Source organism: Penicillium riverlandense (assembly GCF_028828495.1).
Source record: "Penicillium riverlandense strain IBT 135883 chromosome Unknown utg000001l_segment0_segment0, whole genome shotgun sequence".
Taxonomy (NCBI): Eukaryota; Fungi; Ascomycota; class Eurotiomycetes; order Eurotiales; family Aspergillaceae; genus Penicillium; species Penicillium riverlandense.
In genome coordinates, this window is record NW_026643194.1 from 211,874 (window position 1) to 230,051 (window position 18,178).

Sequence of the window (18,178 nt, forward strand, 5' to 3'; positions counted from 1 at the left end):
AGTTAGTTGAGTAGGGGTTGTGTGAATAATAATAATCAGGGACGAGAAATTGAAAAGGAAACCGAGGATGAATGAAGAAGAGAAATAATGAGGAGGTCGAGAAGAACCCACAGCGGGTCGTGCGTTCAGGGGCGACTGCGTCTCCGCGGGTGCTTAATTATGATGAAGTATGTCGCTCAAAACATCAGCCAAGCATATGTCATAAGCATCATCATAATATTAATGAGTGCGAGACGGTCATGGCGAGGATATCGATGTCGAACATGCATCAAGTACAAGCATTAATTAAATACGAGCATTGAACGTCGGACTCACAACGTATATGCCATAGTGGAGAGCTAGAACATCCAACTCCCTATTTAGACTACATGATCAGGCTTTGGTGATAGTAACAAAGTAGTATTTTTAGTGCGAGAATAAAAACCAGCACGTTGCAATGATATTACACCAGAAATGAAACCAGCACAGATTATGAGAACTCCGTGACCCGAGAGAATAGAAACAAGCGAAGGGACACCAAGAATGCAAGCTTGGAGGGGTAAAAGGCAGAGTGTTATACAAACAGGCCCCGAAAAAGGTCTATACAACGAATGAAAGACAAGAAGTGTTACATGCCAGGCCACCGATTGCGGAGGCCCTCGGACCAGCGCTGGTAGAGCACATCGGACAGCTGTTTCGTGTGCTCCATGCCCGGTACGTGCTGTCCGGGAAGTTTGGACAGTGATGGCGGTTGGGGCAAGGGCTCGGTGATCTGGGACGATTGTCGGCGCCGGTGGCTCTTCAAATGCGGGTTGTTCTGGGCCAGGACCAGACGCGGCCGCTGGGGGGAGTCGGATTGTGCTTCGGCAGGGATGAGAGCCGAAAGCCGGGTGTCACTGTAGATCATTAGCATTTGGTGTCTGGATGTCGGATGGGGCAGGCTTACGCTTGCAATCTCTCATTCATGGTCCGGATGATGTGATAAAGACCCTCCGGATCGACCATCTCCAGTTCACTGAACGCCTCTGCCAGCCGGGAGATGGCCTCCCGCTTCTCACCATCGCCGGTCGTGGAAAGGATCTCTTGGCAAGAATGGCCGATAGCTTTGCTATATGCGCGGCGACCAAGCTGGGCTTCTTTGCTACTTGATTCAGCCGCGAGAACCTTCGGACTGACATTCTCATCATAGCCCTGCGAGGCCTTGGACGAGAAGGAAGTATCGTTGGGGACCTTGTCCGAGACACGACGGAATTGCCGAACAGTCGATGGACTGTTGCCGAAACTCAAGTCCAATCCCAAGGGTTGCTTGACGCCGCTGGATCGCCGCTTGGTGTTGGCCCGCCGCACGGAAGGGCTCCTCTCGGCCTCTGGTGCTCGTCGGACGGTGGAATTGGGCTGGTGCTTAGGTGGCGGTGGTGGTTTGGCAAGAGGTGCAGAGATGTGCATATCCTTCAGCAGCTCGGCCGGATCGGCATCGTCCTCTTCATCCAAGGTCGTCCAGTCGGTGCCCTTGGGAACCCACATGCTCGGAGCTTTGACGGTATCGAAGACCCAATCGTCGTCATCGGCAGCTTCGGGCTTGGTCATGGTGTTCAAGGACTCTGCATAATACTTCACATCCTTGTTTACCCCTCGACCGGCATCCCAGTCCTGTTTGCGATGGATAAGCTCTTGCAGAGCCTCGGTTTTTCCTGCATTGCGAATGAATTTGTGTCTCAATAGCTCTTTCGCACTAGGCCGGCGGTCCGGATCCTTGGTCAGACATTGCGCAATGAAGTCCTTGAATGTATTGCTGTATTCATTGCCCTCCAACCTGGGAGCCGGCTGCTTCGGAATGAGAAAGAGGACCTTCATCGGGTGGGTGCTGGCATGTGGTGGCTCGCCGTTGATCATCTCGATCGCGGTAATCCCCAAAGACCAAATATCCGCCTTGAAGTCATATCCAGCCTGCTGGATTACTTCCGGCGCCATCCAGAACGGTGTCCCCACAAAGGTATTGCGCTGTGACTTGATGTTGACCAGCTGCGCGGCGACTCCAAAGTCCGCCAACTTCACTTTCCCCATGTTTGAGAGTAGGACATTGGCGGCTTTGACGTCGCGATGAATCTTGCCTTCGGTGTGGAGATAGTCGAGCCCCTGGAGGAGCTGCTGGCAGACGATGGCCACATGTGCTTCGTTGAAGACCCCTGGTTTGAGCTGATTGCGGTCAGTGACGGTAATGAAGAAGAGGATAGAGATCCACACGTACCAAGTCCAGACACGATCCCCCTCCGAGGTACTCCATGACAATCCACAGCTTGTGGCCCTTGAGAAAACTGGCCTTGTATTGTGTCACAAAGGAGCTGGCACAGGTGGCCAGGACGGAAATCTCCTGTTGAATTTCTTGGATGTCGTCTTCGCTGGACTCGAGATCAATCTGCCCGAAAGTGAGTCAATTGTGCCCCCATCCGGTCGGGACTGACGTACATGCTTGATCGCGACAATCTCCCCAGTGGACAGGTCAATGGCCTTGTACACCACCCCAAAACTCCCACCTGTCAAGATATTAGTGAATGGAATCCTTGTGCGATTGGTCGCACTCACTCCCCAGCTCCTCCATCATCTGGTAGTGGCTCGCCATATCGTCCGCCATGGTTGCGCCAAGGTCGGGCCCAGCTGGCTTCTCCGATCGGACAGGGCTGCAACAGTGCCGAGGGTCATCCAGGGAGACGGGCAAAACCAAGCTCGAGCTGGGATGCTTGAGGGAGCGCTCTGATCAAAATCGAGGCCTCGGCAATGGGGATGGGAGAAGAGAGGAATCCTGGGGAAAGGAGAGAAGAATCCATAGATTATCCATCAAAACAAGGTCACGTCCGTATCGCATGGCAACGGCCGAGTCTAATGGTTGCCGCTAGTCTGGATTGGGTTTAGTGCGTGGATGCAAGGGCCCGTCCGTTTCTATTGGCTCGCGACAACTATAACCATCTACGGGATTGTCAGACAGTCCCTTTTCGGTCACCTACGAAAAGGTCCAAATAGGTCCGATTGTCCATGCTAGTGTAGTTTCTAATTTTTGAACTTAGATATACTTGTAGGGGTTCATTATGCCATGCTGTTCCATATTAGCGAGATTCCAACACAAGGGGGAAGTCCCAACTCACCGGATCATACACATCCTTTAGCTGCTTCATCAGCTTCACCATCGTCTCGTTCTGGCTGTACCCGATAAACTCCCGCTTGGCAATACCCAGCCCGTGTTCCGCACTGATACTGCCCTGCCGCTTTTGGATCCACTCGTATACCCACGGTTCGATCGCCTTCTCGACCTCCTTGTTGTACTGCCGCACGGAGACGTTCAGGTGCAGATTGGAGTCGCCCATATGACCGTAGCCCACCACGGCGCGCACCGGGAATGAGTCGTCATCGCCGACAAATCCCTTCTGCGTCAATCGCTCCTTGCAGTCCTCCACCAGCTGATACAGCTCCGGCAGCGGGATCGACACGTCGTACTTGTAGGTGCCACCCAGATGGCTCAAGGACTCGGTGATGCCTTCTCGCCAGCGCCACAGGGACTGGAACTGGGTCTCATCCTGGGCGAGCACGCCGTCAGCGACAATGCCCTCGCCCATCACATGTTCGAGGAACGATTCCAGCTTGGCCATGTCGTGCTCGGCATTGGATCCGCTGGTCTCCACCAGGCAGTAGAAGGGGTACTCGCCCTCAAGAGGGTACTTATTGCCGGTGGACTCGTGTACCAGACGCTGGCTGCGACCATCCATAAGCTCGAATGCCGAGAGAATCTCGGAAAGCTGGCCCTTGGCCTGGAGATAAGCCTGCTGGACCTGCTCGAAGCTCTCCAGTCCGAAGTAGGCGACATTGACAGCCTTGGGCCGCGGCGGACACTGAATTGACACGGCAGTAATCAGGCCAATCGTACCCTCGGCACCAATAAACAATTGCTTGAGGTCATAGCCCGTATTGTTCTTGCGCAAGGTCGAGAGCGCGTCGACAATGGTCCCGTCCGGCAGGACCGCCTCGAGACCCAGCACGCTCCCGTGCAGACTACCATACCGCAGTAAACGCAGACCACCCGCATTGGTGGAGACGTTGCCTCCAATATGGCACGATCCCTTGGCGCCCAGGTCCAAGGGGAAGAGATGGTCGTACTGGGCGAGATACTGGTCCGCGACCTCAAGAATGACACCTGCATCCGCGACCAGCACACCCGACGCCTGGTCAAAAGAGCGGATGTTGTTCATCCGCGACGTATTGATGACAATCTCATCAAACACGGGCACAGAGCCACCGACCAAACCGGTGTTTCCTCCCTGCGGCACCACGGCCAATTTGCGCTCATTGCAGTATTTCAGCACCTTGCTGACCTCCTCGGTGGTCCGTGGTTTGAGGACCAGGCGGGTGTGGCCGCGATATTTGCGCATCCAGTCGCTGTTGAAGGGCTCGATGTCGTCTGCCGCATCAGCGGTCACCCCATCAACGACAGCGGACTCGGCGCCCAGCAGGGATTTGAAGTGCGATACATCGTCGGCGGACAATTCGGCGAACCGCGGATCGCGCTTCACGTTTGGGTAGGCGTCGCTGGTGTACTTGATCTGTCGGGATTCTGGCCGAGTGGTAGTGGAGGTAAAGGCGCGCACGGTCGCGGTAGAGGCGTGAGAGAGGACGGGGCGAGGGACCAGGCGAGGACGAGGCACTCGAGTCCGCCGCAGTGCAGCGGAGAGGTTCCGGGCACCGGACATGGTGTGTGGGTGTGAGGGAAGAAAGAATTGGGGGTTAGGGAGAAAGAGAAAAGAGTGAACGAATATTTGGGTCACCGGCAGTTTAAGGCTTCGGTGGAGACGCCGATCGCGGGATCGTGGGAAAAGGAACGACATCGGCGAAATTCGGACATTTTTGCTGGATTCAGTATGGTGTCGTGCTGGAATAGTGATACACATATAGCAGTCAATTCCATGGACTGGATGGATATAGATAGACATGAGTTCCTCCGGGGAGGGAATTCCCGGTCACGATATATATCTCTGGGTGAGCAGCCCTAGTACGGCGGTAGGTCGAAGCTTTCAATGATGTACTTCATACATATTTCATGCATATGACCCGAATGCTCTCACAGTAATAATTGACCAACACTAATGACCTCCAACCCGATCAATTCGTCGTCCTGATTTATCCCATTGAAGCATTCAAATAGGTTACGTCATGCCGGGACCCGCACGCAGCACCACTATGGACAGCCGACTTTCTCGCTTCCTTCTGCACCTTTCAACTTCCTGCCATTGACCACCATGACCTCCATTGTCCTCATCACTGGAGCCAGCGGACTACTCGGGCGTCAGGTGTTCAATGTCTTCCAGCGGTCTTCAGTGCTGGTCGTCGGCCAAGGCTTCTCCCGCGCAACCCCGCCAACCATTCTCAAGGCGGACCTGGAACGGACGGACGAGATCAAGAGGATTCTGGACGAAGTGAAGTCAGTGGGCGCGACGACTATCCATTGCAAGTGCTAATGACTAGACAGGCCTCACATTGTCATCCATTGTACCCAACCCAGCTCCAATCCATAGATAAGTCCTAGCTGATTCGAGCATCAGGCGCCGCAAACAAGTCCCCCGATCTGTGCGATAAGAACCCCGAGCAAGCACGCAAGGTCAATGTGGACGCAACCCGTTGCTTCGCGGAAGAGTGTAACTCGCGCGGGGCCTTCCTCATCTACATTTCAACCGACTACGTCTTCCCCGGCATCGAAGGTGAAGCTCCCTATGAAGCCGACGCAGAGACTCGGCCCCCCAACCTGTATGGCCAGTTGAAGCGAGACGGCGAGCAAGCCGTCCTGGAAGCCACACGCGACACAGGTCTGGGCGTGGTCCTGCGAGTGCCAGTGCTGTACGGCGCGGCACGCAGCAACTCCGAGAGCGCGGTGAACACGCTCGTGGACGCGGTCAAGAAAGCATCCGACCCCAACGCCGGCATCAAAATGGACGACTGGGCCCAGCGGTATCCCACCAACACCGAAGATGTGGCGCGCGTGTGCCGCGATATTGTCATCAAGTTTCTGCGCGAGAAGGACAAGCTGAAGGAGCTGCCACATATCCTCCAATTCTCATCCGAGGACCGCATGACCAAGTATGAGATCTGCGAGAAGCTGGCGCATATTCTCGAGGTGTCGATGGAGGGCATGGTGAGAAACAAGCAGGGCAATGACCCCAACGCTGGGGTGCAGCGGCCTTATGACACGCACCTGTCGACGAAGACTTTGGTGGATTTGGGGATTGATGTGCGCACCACGGACTTTGTGGCCTGGTGGTAAGTGTTCTATGCTTGTTGGGTGACATGTGTGAGCTGTACTGATCTCTAGCATAGGCGGAAATCGCTGGCCCCGAGCCAGAAATAAGCAAAGAGTTCGGATAGGATGGACAGCAGAAAACTAATCGTAAAATGTTGCGATTGTTTATCCGAGTAGAAATCATCCTAGTTGATGGCCCTGACGATCAGCCGTTGAGCACTCCACTAGATCCTACGATCACGCAGTGGATCTCGACAGGGTCGGACAAGCCTCCTTCACATCATAGGACGAAGTAGTACAGACTATTAGTTCAATAATTAAAGAACCATTCACTCGGGATTGGCAATAGTACATCGTCCGTCATAAGAGGAGAGCCAAGGCGGAAACCCACAGCAGTTCAGGTCCAGTGTGCTGACAGGCTTGTTTCATCTTCACTTCTTTCTTCTCAGCACTGGCTGTCACTCACAAACGACACAACCATACATCACGGTTGTGGTCCGGCCGGTGCGTTGGGTGGCATAGGGACATTCCTCTCCCTCGTTCCACCAACCGTTGCTCTTTCCCTTTTTCGTCCCACCCCAGCCCTCCCTGCCGCCCACATTCCTCCCTGCACCTGAAGCGTACCACCCCCCCGGATTCTGTGCGCTTCTCACTGAGTCGCAAAGTGCCCTACGATCCAGAAACTCCCAGATACACACCTCAAACACCTCCATGTACTCCGCCTCCAAAACGTGAAACCACCTCGTGACAAGAATGGGGAGACCCCACGGCTTGGATCCGGCCGTGCAGCCAACGCCCCAGTTTACAATAAAGCGCGACTCGGCGCGCAATGCCTGTGTCTCACCTGAAACTAGCGCAGAGCAGTCTCCGCCTCCACCCACTATGAATGGAAGCAATGCCTCGATCGCTCGGAGCATGTCGCGGTACCGGCGCAATCGAACAGGCGCCACCGACAAACCACCGACAGCCGTCCCTGCGACCCCTGCGGTCCCGAAGAGTACGCGATCTCAACCGACCGAAGCCTCACTGGCCCAGAGATATCGCAAGGAATACGCCTGTGAAGGCAGAGACATTGAAGACACTAGGACGGCACAATCAAACGGAGTAGACGATGATCAGCTGGCAAAGGAAAGACAACGGCAGCACGCGATGGACCAATTGACAGGAGCCAGTCAAGCCACTCGCGAAATGCCTGCACGGCCGCGAAGACAGGAAGAAAACCAACAGCCGACAAAGGTAAAACAAAGGGACGAAGGGAAATACTCAGAGGCGCAACTACAGGCCAGCCATTCAGAATCTGCCACCGAGAACCGCAAGTCTTTCTTGCAGAAAGTCAAGCTCTCCCGATCCAAAGAGACCTTCACATCGGATGACGCCACTCCCAAGTACATCGAAGTGGGTGGAGGAGGCATCGTTCCTGGTATCGACGCCCCCGTGTCGGCGGTGAATGCGGGCGAACGGCGAGTCCTCGTGCAATATGGCGAGTTGACTATGGATTTCGCCGTGACGCCATCTACTCAAGCGCAGGACATCTTGATGGCTGCCCCAAAGCGGCTCTCTCGCGATGTGGACCCTGCCAAGTTCATTCTCATGGAATCCTTTCACCAGCTAGGCTTGGAGCGACCTCTTCGGCGATATGAACGAATCCGGGACGTGATGAATTCCTGGGCCCATGATAGTGACAGCCGCTTGTTTATTATCCCGCCGTCCAGTATGGACGCCTTGGGCCGCTTGGACGCCCAACACGTCCCCAGCGAGCAACCCAGCGCGGTAACTGTTTACCTCTATTACTCTCAACGTCCACGCAAGTGGGACAAACGCTACATCACCCTGCGTGCCGATGGACAGGTTACAATGGCTAAGAAAGAAGGCTCCAAGGACCAAACGAATGTCTGTCATCTATCTGATTTTGATATCTATGTGCCCAGTGCTCGCGCTCTCGCCAAAGAAATCAAGCCGTTAAAAAGAATCTGCTACGCCATCAAGAGCCAGCAGAAATCCAGCATGTTCTTGAAAACCGAGAACTTTGTGCATTTCTTTACAACGAACGACAGACCTATGGCAGAAAAGTGGTATCAGGCAACCCAGAAGTGGCGGAGCTGGTACATGGTCAACACACTGGGAGCGGGTCAGAGAGTGGAAGAAGATGCGCCCTTGCCGAGGCGGTCTGGGACTTGGACCAGTTCGTCGCGGAAGAAGACACTTTTGGAAGACACAGAGCCTCCAATGACGGCGCGAAGCTCTGTTGATCAGCAGAGAACAACTTCCAAGGAACACTTCACGCGGAAAAAAACTCAGCGCGGGCACGCACCTCCGCCATCTTCTTTCCCCTTGACAGTCGACACGGACGTCTCCGGGTCTAATGGGGGCAAGGCATTGGTGCAGGGGATCTCGCCAGAGGAAGTGGAAGCATCGACATTCTCACCAACTGGGCTTCTGGGTCGCACATATACCCAGAGGCAGCGCGCCATGCGTGAACGAGAAGAGAAGGACAAGCGAGCCGCGCAAGATCCATTCTCTACACAAGGCATTTTGGGCGGAAGCGGCCCCGCTTCGCCCGCGTTTCCTTCGAGTCACTACAATAGTCGAACCAACACGATGGTACAATCCTCTGAAGCCGCGGGATTGGTCAGCCGATCTCAATCCGTTCATCAAAATGGCAAGCCTCTCGTCGACCTCACCCCCGTCTTCCAGGAGCCACCACAACATTCCCGCAAGGGCAGAGGTGTAACCGTCGAACGCGGCATGCCCTTAATTGACGCCGCCACCGGCCCTGATCTGGCTCCCACATCAACGGCTATCCCTCCTGCGACAGCTTGGCGTCGACCGCCCGCCGACCTCCAATCGCAGACAGTCAGTTCTCGGTCACGGTACCGCTCGAACACTACGGGAAGGGAGCGATATCCCTCGCAGCCCTACGCTAGTGCATATCCCAGCTCCACTGGAGCAAGTCCAACCTCACCGGATGGCCCCTTCATACCCAATAGTCTGCTCGCTTCTTCCACCCGATTATCCAACAGCCAGGGCAGAGCAGGCACGGGGAAAGGTGTGGCGACGGGTGACCGCAACGCAGCGCGGCCGATGTTGGACATGTCTCCTGCAAGCCCGTTCGCGGAGGGCAGTCTTCTGCGACAGTTGTAATCTTTCTTTCTGCATGACGACCACGACAAATCTACTGAGTAGCGGGTTATGATTTCGGAAATGTTTCGGGCTGGGAATGTTCTTTTGGTCTGTTGGAGGTTATACCATGTGCTGTTGGTCTCATATCTCCGGTCCTCAGCGCTGGCTAGTCTCGGAGATTTCCCGAGGTTGGCATTATGTATGATTTCAGAGATACCCATTTCAGGTTGAATTATTGTTGGTTTTCGAAACAAGCCCATTGAATGCATTGCGGAGTTGCAGACATTCGCTGCGAATAATCTCCCGCATCACGATGCTCATCCATACGTAGAAGTAGGAATATATCCCCAGTTCCCTTGTAGTGTTTGTTCTCAAGCCACACCTACGGACGGTGTTGGCAGGGGTGGGTTCAAGGATTGCGCCCTAGGAAGTTTGTATGTACCGAGTAGAATCGACTACGGACAAGTTACTGACCCTCAGCTGAGGAGAAGGACAAGGGTATGCCTTTCTTTCTTTCCCCCTTTTTTTTTTTTTTTTTTTTTTTTTGGGGGGGAAGATCTAAAATTTCCCATCGTTTTCTAGAACCTTTGGCCAGGAAGGAGGTTACCATACCGAAATCGGCCCCCAGGTTATTAGCCTGGCTTGGCTTACCTGATCGGATTGTGTATCTAAGTTGTCTGTCATTTAAGTCCTTTACAGAATTAGAGAAGAAGAGATTTTTTTCACTCGTGGTTTGGACTTGCATGTTGGGACGTCGTACATGCTGGATTTACAGTATGTGCGATCGAGTACGGACGGGGCATGCCAACTAAATCCCCGCGATAGGAAAGGAATGCGGTAGATCTATGAGAGAAAGGCTTGGCACTGGCCGTGCAACGCACTAATGCAGAGTATGTATGTATTAAAGAATTGCAGATGCGAAGATAATCAGTGTATATCACCAAGAAATATGTATGCCCAGTATGCACGAACAAGGAAAAAAACAAGATTGGCTAAGTACAGATGGTCCAGCAAGAACGCCAAGGCTTTTTTTTTTATAGATCCTTATTACCGGGTTGACCGGACGGTCGATTGGCGATGCACGAGAGCATCGCCGTTGGCCGGCGGCGTGTTCCAGTCATAGGTATCCAAACCCGTGGACAAGGCGCCGTCGGGGCGGGATTGGGAGAGGGAACGTGATTGCGGCCGTCCTATAGATCCTGCACCGCTGAGATTGGAGGCACGGCGGCGTACACGACGCTCGGCATCTGCCGTTTCGTGGCGGTTGAGCGCGTCCGATGGGAGGAGGACGGCACGATCCAGGGAGTAGGGCAGACCACGGTGGCGACCGCGGATCTGCATGGCGATGATCACCAGCTTGGAAACCACATTGAACTGGCCGGAGAATGAAGGGTCGGTGTTCGGATACCCGAAGGACAAGCCCACGGTACCGTAAGCGGAGACAACCTCAAACAAAACGGTGAACAGCTGGAAGCCGTAGTCATGCACGTTCTGTAGCCGGCTGCCTTCTGCGATGGCGATGATGAACAGTCCCATGAAGACATACCATAAGTCGAAACTCAGCTGGCGACGCAAGTGGGTGCCAATATAGTTGGGGGTGGACTGGCTTGTGTCATCATTCTCATCGTCGCCGCTGGTGTAGACGCCGAGACTCTTCTCTTCGTAAACGTTGGTTCTGCGCATGGAGATGGCGATTGGGAAGACGGATATATACATCATGATCAGGTACGAGACCTGGATTGCGGGATGAAGTTCGTACAAGCTGATGATGCCGAATCCAGCCGTTCGGGTGGCTGCTGCTTGAAAGAAGCCATCCACGACTCGGATCCCGGGAGAGAATTGAGTGACCGAGGGATCGTTGAGCTGCAAGAGAGTTAGTTTGGGATTGGAAGGCAAATTTGGAAGAAACTCACATCTAAAATGATGAAGAAGATAACATCAATCCCGTTCAATGCCACCAGAATGGCAACCAGCCACCAGGTCGCATTCCGGGGAAATAGGAGAGTGAAACACCGACGCGGATGATCCAGGAGGAACTTCAACTCCTCCCACAGAGCGGTGCCGGTAGGCACTATCATGGAAAGGACCCAGATAACAAAGCGAAGCATACACGGGAACGCCGTGTTACCAATGATAATCAGGAATGCGAACATCAGCAGGGGGAAGATGGCCCTCTCGAACGAATACATCGAGTCCGGGGTCAGCGTAAAGCCCAAGTCATTGAAAGCGGATGCGGAAGTGAAAATCGCCCACCAGGGGCGACCAATACCATCCGACCGCACCACGTTGCCCCAGTGATTTTCGGTCATGATCCAACCGATCATGCTGACCGCACCGATGATATGGAAACCAATGTAGTAACAAATTAGCACGACCGCCAGGGTCTTGAGCGCGCGGTACTCGATGCCCCCCAGCTCGTCGCGCTGTTCCTCCGTCAGATCGATGAAATTGGAATTCCGAGCCACCGTCGCGTTCCAGCTGAGGTACGGCTGGGTCGGTTGCTCCCTCTCCTGTGTAAGCGAGCGGAAGAGGCCCTTGAGTGTGTTTCTGCGCGTCATAGTCGGGTCCAGGTTCCCGCCCCCAGTGTCATTCCCATCATTGGTCTCGCGGACGGTGGGACGCGTATCCAGTCGAGGAAAGGTACTTCCGCGTGTACGGGAGCGAATAATGTCCGGCTCGTTGATCGTGATGTGTGGTCCTTCACGAGGACCGATCTGGTCGGAGTCCTCTGAGTTTCGAGACTCGCGCCGGTGGGCAGACTCAGGACTTGGCGGCTCAGCTTGCTTCTCCCCCTCTGCCTCTTCGGTCGCCTCGCCGAGTGCCTGGGGAACGCCACCCCGGTCGTACTCGCGCGGACTGGGGATGCGCAATGCGCCTTTGCTTTTGCGCTGGTTCTCCAAGAAGGCAATGTGATGTTCCGGGCTCAGCTGGGTGGGCACTCGCAAGCTACCGAGTCCGAAGCGTCGTTCCAGGGTGGTCGCCCCTGGCTCGTCCGAGTCCGATGGGCCACCGATTGCTTTCCCGTTTGGCGATCCCGGCGACCCTGGCGACCCTGGCGATCCAGGGCTTGCATTGACATCGTCCGGGGCCTTGTTGAAGCTATCCGGCATGCGGGCTTCCCTGGCATCGCCGGCACCGTCGCGGATGACGACGATCGAGCGACCGCCGACTCCCAATTCGGCGCGGCTCAGGTCCTGTCCTTCCTTGTCCTGGCTGACCGTCTCCATGCGAGACCGGGTGCGACGCATGTTTCGCGCATCGCGCACCACATGCTGAAAGCGTTTTTCGAACCAGTATAATCGAATAAACACGACGGCACTATGGATGAAGATCGGCGTGCACAGACACGTGACTAGATAAAAAGTGATTTGCTGGTAGAGGAGCAGCTCGTTCAAGTTGACGGTGTTGAGCCCACTCTGGGTGGCGGCACCTGCAGACAGAAAGAGCGCATCGATATAGGCGATGTTACCGGCGGGATAGACGATAATGGAACAGATCAAGGCCGAGCATATGATATAGCAATAATGCAGGAAGATGAAGTTGAGATGGATCTGTTTCAGCAGCGGGACTCGAGCTTTGAGGGCGTTCACGCGCCGGATGGTGGCCGAGAACATGGTAGGAAGGCGGCGCGGCCGTCGTTCCCTGCCCTCTGCCCACGAGGCGTTTGGGTTGAAAGGAGGTCGTGGTGGAAGAGGGGGAGTTTCTCGATCCTGCGCCGTAGTTTTTCCTGGTTAGCCTTGGCCACCCGCATCATGTCACCGCACGTACATGTATGCCGATCGCTGGTCCCGGGTAAACACGGGGGAACGCAAGGTAGCTAGTGTTAGCCACGAGGCATTGAGCCCGCGCGAACGACGGTGGGGATCCAGGACATAGTGAGTTTGGGAGGAAGGTAGAATGAAAGCTAATAACCAAAAAGATCCATTCGAGATGGCGAAAAAAAAAACCCGCAACCGGTATGTATGGAATGGTATGGGCGAGCCAAAAACGTGCGGTGGCGATCGACTGCGCACGTTAATTACGTGTAATCCAAATTCGGACTCTCCACCCTTCAATCCTCCCGAGAAAAGCTTGGCCCCTGAGTGGAGAGATAACAGTGGAAGCAATGATGGGTTGTTAAAAATTAATTTACTGTGTGTTTCGCACTATGAAACGAGGGTCAGGGGTATGGAACATGCCGTGTGCTGGTCCCGGGTGGGCCTTAATTTCCAGACAATGGGGAAAAGGAGAACCAACTCCAACGACCTCCCAATACGATCGTGAAGAAATGAGTGAGATTCACTCTTTGTGCCTCCAATGGAAGATCTGGAGGAGCCTCGAATCAATACGGTTAAATGTCAACTGTAGTAGGAGGAGTAGTTGTATCATGTTTCCCGATCTAGTTAATTATAGAGAGTTGTCCCATGCTGATGCCTAGTGCGGCAGTGGAAACGACCCTAGGCGACCTCATTGGTTCAGAAGGAGTCCATGGAGAACCACAGCTCGGGTCGATATGGCTGCCCCTAGTAACTAGGGATCGACTTCACCTAGAGAACCACACGCCAGACTATGACCATGTGATGGCCAGTCTCACTGCAGGCGCAATCCTGGCACACCCTTATCAGGCAACATGGTGCCGCAACGGCAGACCGTGTGACAGCCCGTCCTACGACCGATGTCCCGTTCCGCAGACCGAGACTGCGGTCTGTCATGTGGGCACTAGGCTGGTTGGTTGTGGGAGTCGGGGGTCTGTAGTGAGCGGCCACTGTTTTCTCCAGGACTCTTTTCTCTGGACCAGTTTACAGCAGGTGGTGGTATACTATACGATGCAAAGGCCCTAGCAGAGGTGTAGGGTTCAGCACACCCCTTGAACACCCGCCACCATTGGTTGTCAGTGCCAAGCTTTTGACGATCACCTAAAAGAGCCATGCCCTGAACTATGAACATCGCCAATCAGGGCCGGGCATTCAGCATGCTGCTAGCTAACTAGAAGATAACCCACGTTGTGGGGGAGACGTTGACTGCAATATGTATACTCGGTACTCTGTACTTAGACCCCCTGGACGACACACAGCTCCCGATGCCCGTGCAACTCTTTTCTTCCTTGTCTTCCTTTCGTCGGCCCCTCCCCTGTTTTCTATCCTTTCTCTGCTATCCGGCACGATGTTAACATGGGCCTGTCGCTGCCTGCCAGGCTTCAGCATCATCGCTTTGGCGCTGCTGCTGCTGCTTGCCTTCTCTGATGTACTGACCGCACCTCGATGGAAAGGCATGTTTATTTCCTCGTCCTACTCCCCCACCAAAGATGGAACCTGGAGTTCACTGTCTCGTGCGCAACAATGTTTTGTCGTCTACGCCATCATGGTGCATCTGCACATGTTTGGCTTCACGCTGCGTCTGAGCTGGTCCCTGTTTTGCGTCTTCAAGAAGACCAAACTCGCCTTCGAGCGCCGCATCATGCAGACGCCCCCGGGCTCGCCTGCGTCGAGTCGGTCGAGCTGTTCCGAGCCGATGCTCGAGAAGACAAGCGTGATGGTTCACGAGATTGAGGAGCCGGAAGAAGTGATACATGCAATCATCCTGCCAAACTACGGCGAAGACTTGAACACACTGGAGACTACTCTCAACGTTCTGGCCAGCCATCCACGAGCCCAGTCGCAATACGAGGTGAGCAGTCTTTCTCCCAGATATCTCCAGCGATGCTAACCGACCCAGATATACCTCGCCATGGAACAAAAGGAAGAATCTGCCCCGGAGAAGGCTGACAAGTTGACTGCGGCGTTCGAAAAGTCCTTTCTGCATGTGCGTTCGACCTTCCACCCGGCCGGGATCGAGGGCGAGATTGCCGGCAAAAGCTCCAACGTGGCATTCGCAGCCCGCCGCATCGTGGAGATCCATCGCGCGGATCTGAAAGCCGAGTCTTGCAATGTGATTGCCACAGTGATGGACGGTAGGTAGCCTTTCAAACAAGCCTCTCAGGGAGCTCATCTAATGTGTGGGAACAGCTGATACGCACCTTTCCCGGGATTACTTCACCGAAATCCGCCGCATGCATTACGCACATCTATCGGAAGCAGAGCGCTCGATCTATTGCTGCCCGATCATCTTCGACCGCAATTCCCACGAGAGTCCTATCCTGGTTCGATGCGCAGATCTGCTCTGGGGGTTTGCAGGATTGTCCACCATGTACCCGGGCTCGTGGCTCGCTATTCCCACTTCTGTATACTCACTGCCGCTATCCCTGGCTGAGAAGGTAGGCGGGTGGGACAGTGGCCCGGCGGCCATAGGAGAAGACATGCATATGCTGCTCAAGTGTTACTTCGAGACCGCCGGCAACGTCGTCTCGCGCGTGGTCTACGCACCCGCCAGCCAGTGCAACGTGTCGAGTGACGGCTCTCGGGGCTGGCGCTGGACTCTGGATACCTGCCTCGCGCGGTATCGACAAGCTCTCCGACACATGTGGGGAGCCCTCGACTCGGGGTTTGCAGCGCGGCGGAGTATCGGCTACCTTCGTTTCGACCACCGGTGTCTATTCCTGCGCCCAAGACACTTTCTGCTTCTTCACATGCTCTGGGAAGCACACTTTCTGCCCTGCCACCTGGTGATCTTGATGATCTTCTCCACCGCGTATCCTGTCTTGACGTCTGCGACATCCGTGCATCCGATGGTCGCCTGGGCATTTTCCGTTACCAATATCCTGCGCACGATGGGTTTCCTGTGGATGAACCTGTGTCTTGTCTTGTATGAGCGCTGGCATGCGCTGTGCCTCGACACGCGGATGCAAGACATGCGCGAGGCTCGACTCGCCGACACGGGGTGCTCGCAGCGGGTGTGGTACCGGCCCACGTACCTCCTGGAGCGAATCTGCTTCCCCATTGCAGGAACTTTGTTCGGTGCAGTCCCCATGCTGCACGCCGTGGTCTCGCACTTCTGGACGGATCGGCTGGTGTACCGGGTCAGCAAGAAGCCGACCTTCAGCAGTCTGGTGGATGGTGTTTTACCCGTTTAATCTCTGCCGTGTTTTTTTCTTCATCATCTGAGGTATTTCATGTACAGAGTCTTTTAATAGTCGACTTTCACCGGATCCTGCGATTGATCCGGAATAATAATGAGGAACTACATAAATAGAGTTGCTACTCCGTGGATTAGTTAGTCACACTCCACCTTCTCCAATTGGGGTCAAACATAAAAAGAGTGGAGATGCCCCCTCTGTTACTATCATTCCTTTCCTGCTAACGGTGAACACGATGGCACCTACTCGTCGTGTCGCAGTCATCCAGTGGCATATCAAGGTGAGCCTCATAGCACGAATTCACTGCAATTATTCACCCTTGTTCAGGAACTGGAGATCGACTACAACCACAACACGGCATGCAATTATATCCGACAAGCGGCGCTGCAAGGCGCTGAACTGGCCGTTCTCCCAGAGTAGGCAACCCAGATCCCACATCTGCATATCGATCAGATAAGATACCTATGGACACCACTCAACGGAGATGGGTGCTTCTAGCTCAAAACCCCGATACTAACGGTAAACGACTCCAGATACCACCTCAGCGGCTGGGCCCCGGATGACCCCCTCTGGGCCCTCCAAGCGGCCGAATCGACCAAATACCTCACCCGCTACCAAGCCCTCGCCAAAGAACTCAACATCTGCGTCGTGCCGGGGACAATCATCGAGAAACACGACGATCTAAACACGCCAACGCAGTTCTTCAACACGGCCTACTTCATCTCCAACGATGGGAGTATCCTCGGATCTTACCGCAAGAAGAATATCTGGCATCCCGAGCGTCCGCACCTCACCTCCTCCGGCTCGGAGCGGCATGTCGCGTTCGATACGCCGGTTGGGCGGGTGGGGATGCTGATTTGTTGGGATCTTGCCTTTCCGGAGGCGTTTCGGGAGTTGATTGCCGATGGCGCCGAGGTGGTGATTATTCCTACCTTCTGTATGTTGTTTCCATTCGGTTTTCTTTTCTGTGTGATAGATACCCAGAACTTACGTGTCGATAGGGACACCCAACGATGCGTCCCCAGAAGCACTATCGCACAACCCGGCATCGGAAGCGCTCTTCCTCGAATCAACGCTCACATCGCGCTGCTTTGAAAACACCTGCGGCATCGTCTTCGTGAATGCCGCCGGTCCGCCAGAGAACTTCCTGGGTATGTCGCGCGTTGTCCTTCCGACCGTTGGGCCGGTGGGGAAGATGGGTTCTGAGGATGGGTTGCTGGTTGTGGACATGGATCTGGGGCTGCTGGATGTCGCCGAGAAGAATTATAAGGTGAGGCAGGATATGGGCAGGGAGGATTGGTATTATGTTTATAGGCATTCCGCGTCGCAGTAGAGACTTGATCTGGATCTGGAAGTCGCCCGTGCCAGTAATATGTATGTAGGAGTTGACTCAATGCCTTCTTTACTCCCCGCGAGCCGAGCTAGGTCGGTATGCCGACCTAACAAGACAGAAAAGGCCCTAGCCTCCTCCACTTACTCAATCTCCAGGTTCCTGAGCAGAGCGAGTGTCTACATGTATCCTTCTGATGAGCAACAGGACACACTACACAGTATACCATGGTGCAACCAGTCAAACAACGGGAGTCGGGTTTCTAAAGCTAGTCATAGAGCAGACGCAAAATCATTAGAGGGTACAGTCGTCATCTGGGCGCAGGCTCATGGGCAGAAAGGCAAGAAACGCAGACAACAGACCGAAGGGGTGAAAATCGCCCTTCTAGGAGGGACGAGGCGCAAACTCCAAGTCAGAATACCATCCTCCAAATCTCTGTGGGGCATGCAAGACAGACAAGACAGACCCTCAGATCTATCCT

At 54.5% G+C, this 18,178-nt stretch overlaps 7 protein-coding genes across 7 annotated transcripts; 4 read left to right on the forward strand and 3 right to left on the reverse strand.

The window, feature by feature from the left end:
- Positions 1–607: 607 nt before the first annotated feature.
- Positions 608–2,611, reverse strand: N7474_000090 (STE20 family serine/threonine-protein kinase; the record flags this gene model as incomplete). The annotated part of the gene is made up of 5 exons (XM_057191505.1): positions 608–875; positions 926–2,175; positions 2,228–2,395; positions 2,446–2,513; positions 2,563–2,611. 5 exons carry the CDS (start codon positions 2,609–2,611, stop codon positions 608–610), a joined length of 1,803 nt encoding a protein of 600 aa, XP_057056458.1.
- Positions 2,612–2,856: 245 nt separating this feature from the next.
- Positions 2,857–4,715, reverse strand: N7474_000091 (FAD-binding oxidoreductase; the record flags this gene model as incomplete). Its single annotated transcript, XM_057191506.1, has 2 exons — positions 2,857–2,874; positions 3,120–4,715. 2 exons carry the CDS (start codon positions 4,713–4,715, stop codon positions 2,857–2,859), a joined length of 1,614 nt encoding a protein of 537 aa, XP_057056459.1.
- Positions 4,716–5,261: 546 nt separating this feature from the next.
- On the forward strand, positions 5,262–6,364 carry N7474_000092 (dTDP-4-dehydrorhamnose reductase family protein; the record flags this gene model as incomplete). The annotated part of the gene is made up of 4 exons (XM_057191507.1): positions 5,262–5,443; positions 5,492–5,511; positions 5,565–6,276; positions 6,334–6,364. The coding sequence occupies 4 exons, from the start codon at positions 5,262–5,264 to the stop codon at positions 6,362–6,364; spliced, it is 945 nt and encodes a 314-aa protein (XP_057056460.1).
- Positions 6,365–7,009: 645 nt separating this feature from the next.
- Positions 7,010–9,397, forward strand: N7474_000093 (uncharacterized protein; the record flags this gene model as incomplete). Its single annotated transcript, XM_057191508.1, has 1 exon — positions 7,010–9,397. One exon carries the CDS (start codon positions 7,010–7,012, stop codon positions 9,395–9,397), a length of 2,388 nt encoding a protein of 795 aa, XP_057056461.1.
- A 1,026-nt stretch (positions 9,398–10,423) lies between these two features.
- On the reverse strand, positions 10,424–13,146 carry N7474_000094 (potassium ion transporter; the record flags this gene model as incomplete). Its single annotated transcript, XM_057191509.1, has 3 exons — positions 10,424–11,239; positions 11,290–13,086; positions 13,141–13,146. The coding sequence occupies 3 exons, from the start codon at positions 13,144–13,146 to the stop codon at positions 10,424–10,426; spliced, it is 2,619 nt and encodes an 872-aa protein (XP_057056462.1).
- Positions 13,147–14,518: 1,372 nt separating this feature from the next.
- On the forward strand, positions 14,519–16,364 carry N7474_000095 (glycosyltransferase family 2 protein; the record flags this gene model as incomplete). Its single annotated transcript, XM_057191510.1, has 3 exons — positions 14,519–15,022; positions 15,071–15,305; positions 15,361–16,364. 3 exons carry the CDS (start codon positions 14,519–14,521, stop codon positions 16,362–16,364), a joined length of 1,743 nt encoding a protein of 580 aa, XP_057056463.1.
- A 238-nt stretch (positions 16,365–16,602) lies between these two features.
- Positions 16,603–17,700, forward strand: N7474_000096 (carbon-nitrogen hydrolase family protein; the record flags this gene model as incomplete). The annotated part of the gene is made up of 4 exons (XM_057191511.1): positions 16,603–16,647; positions 16,695–16,783; positions 16,901–17,304; positions 17,369–17,700. 4 exons carry the CDS (start codon positions 16,603–16,605, stop codon positions 17,698–17,700), a joined length of 870 nt encoding a protein of 289 aa, XP_057056464.1.
- Positions 17,701–18,178: the final 478 nt, after the last annotated feature.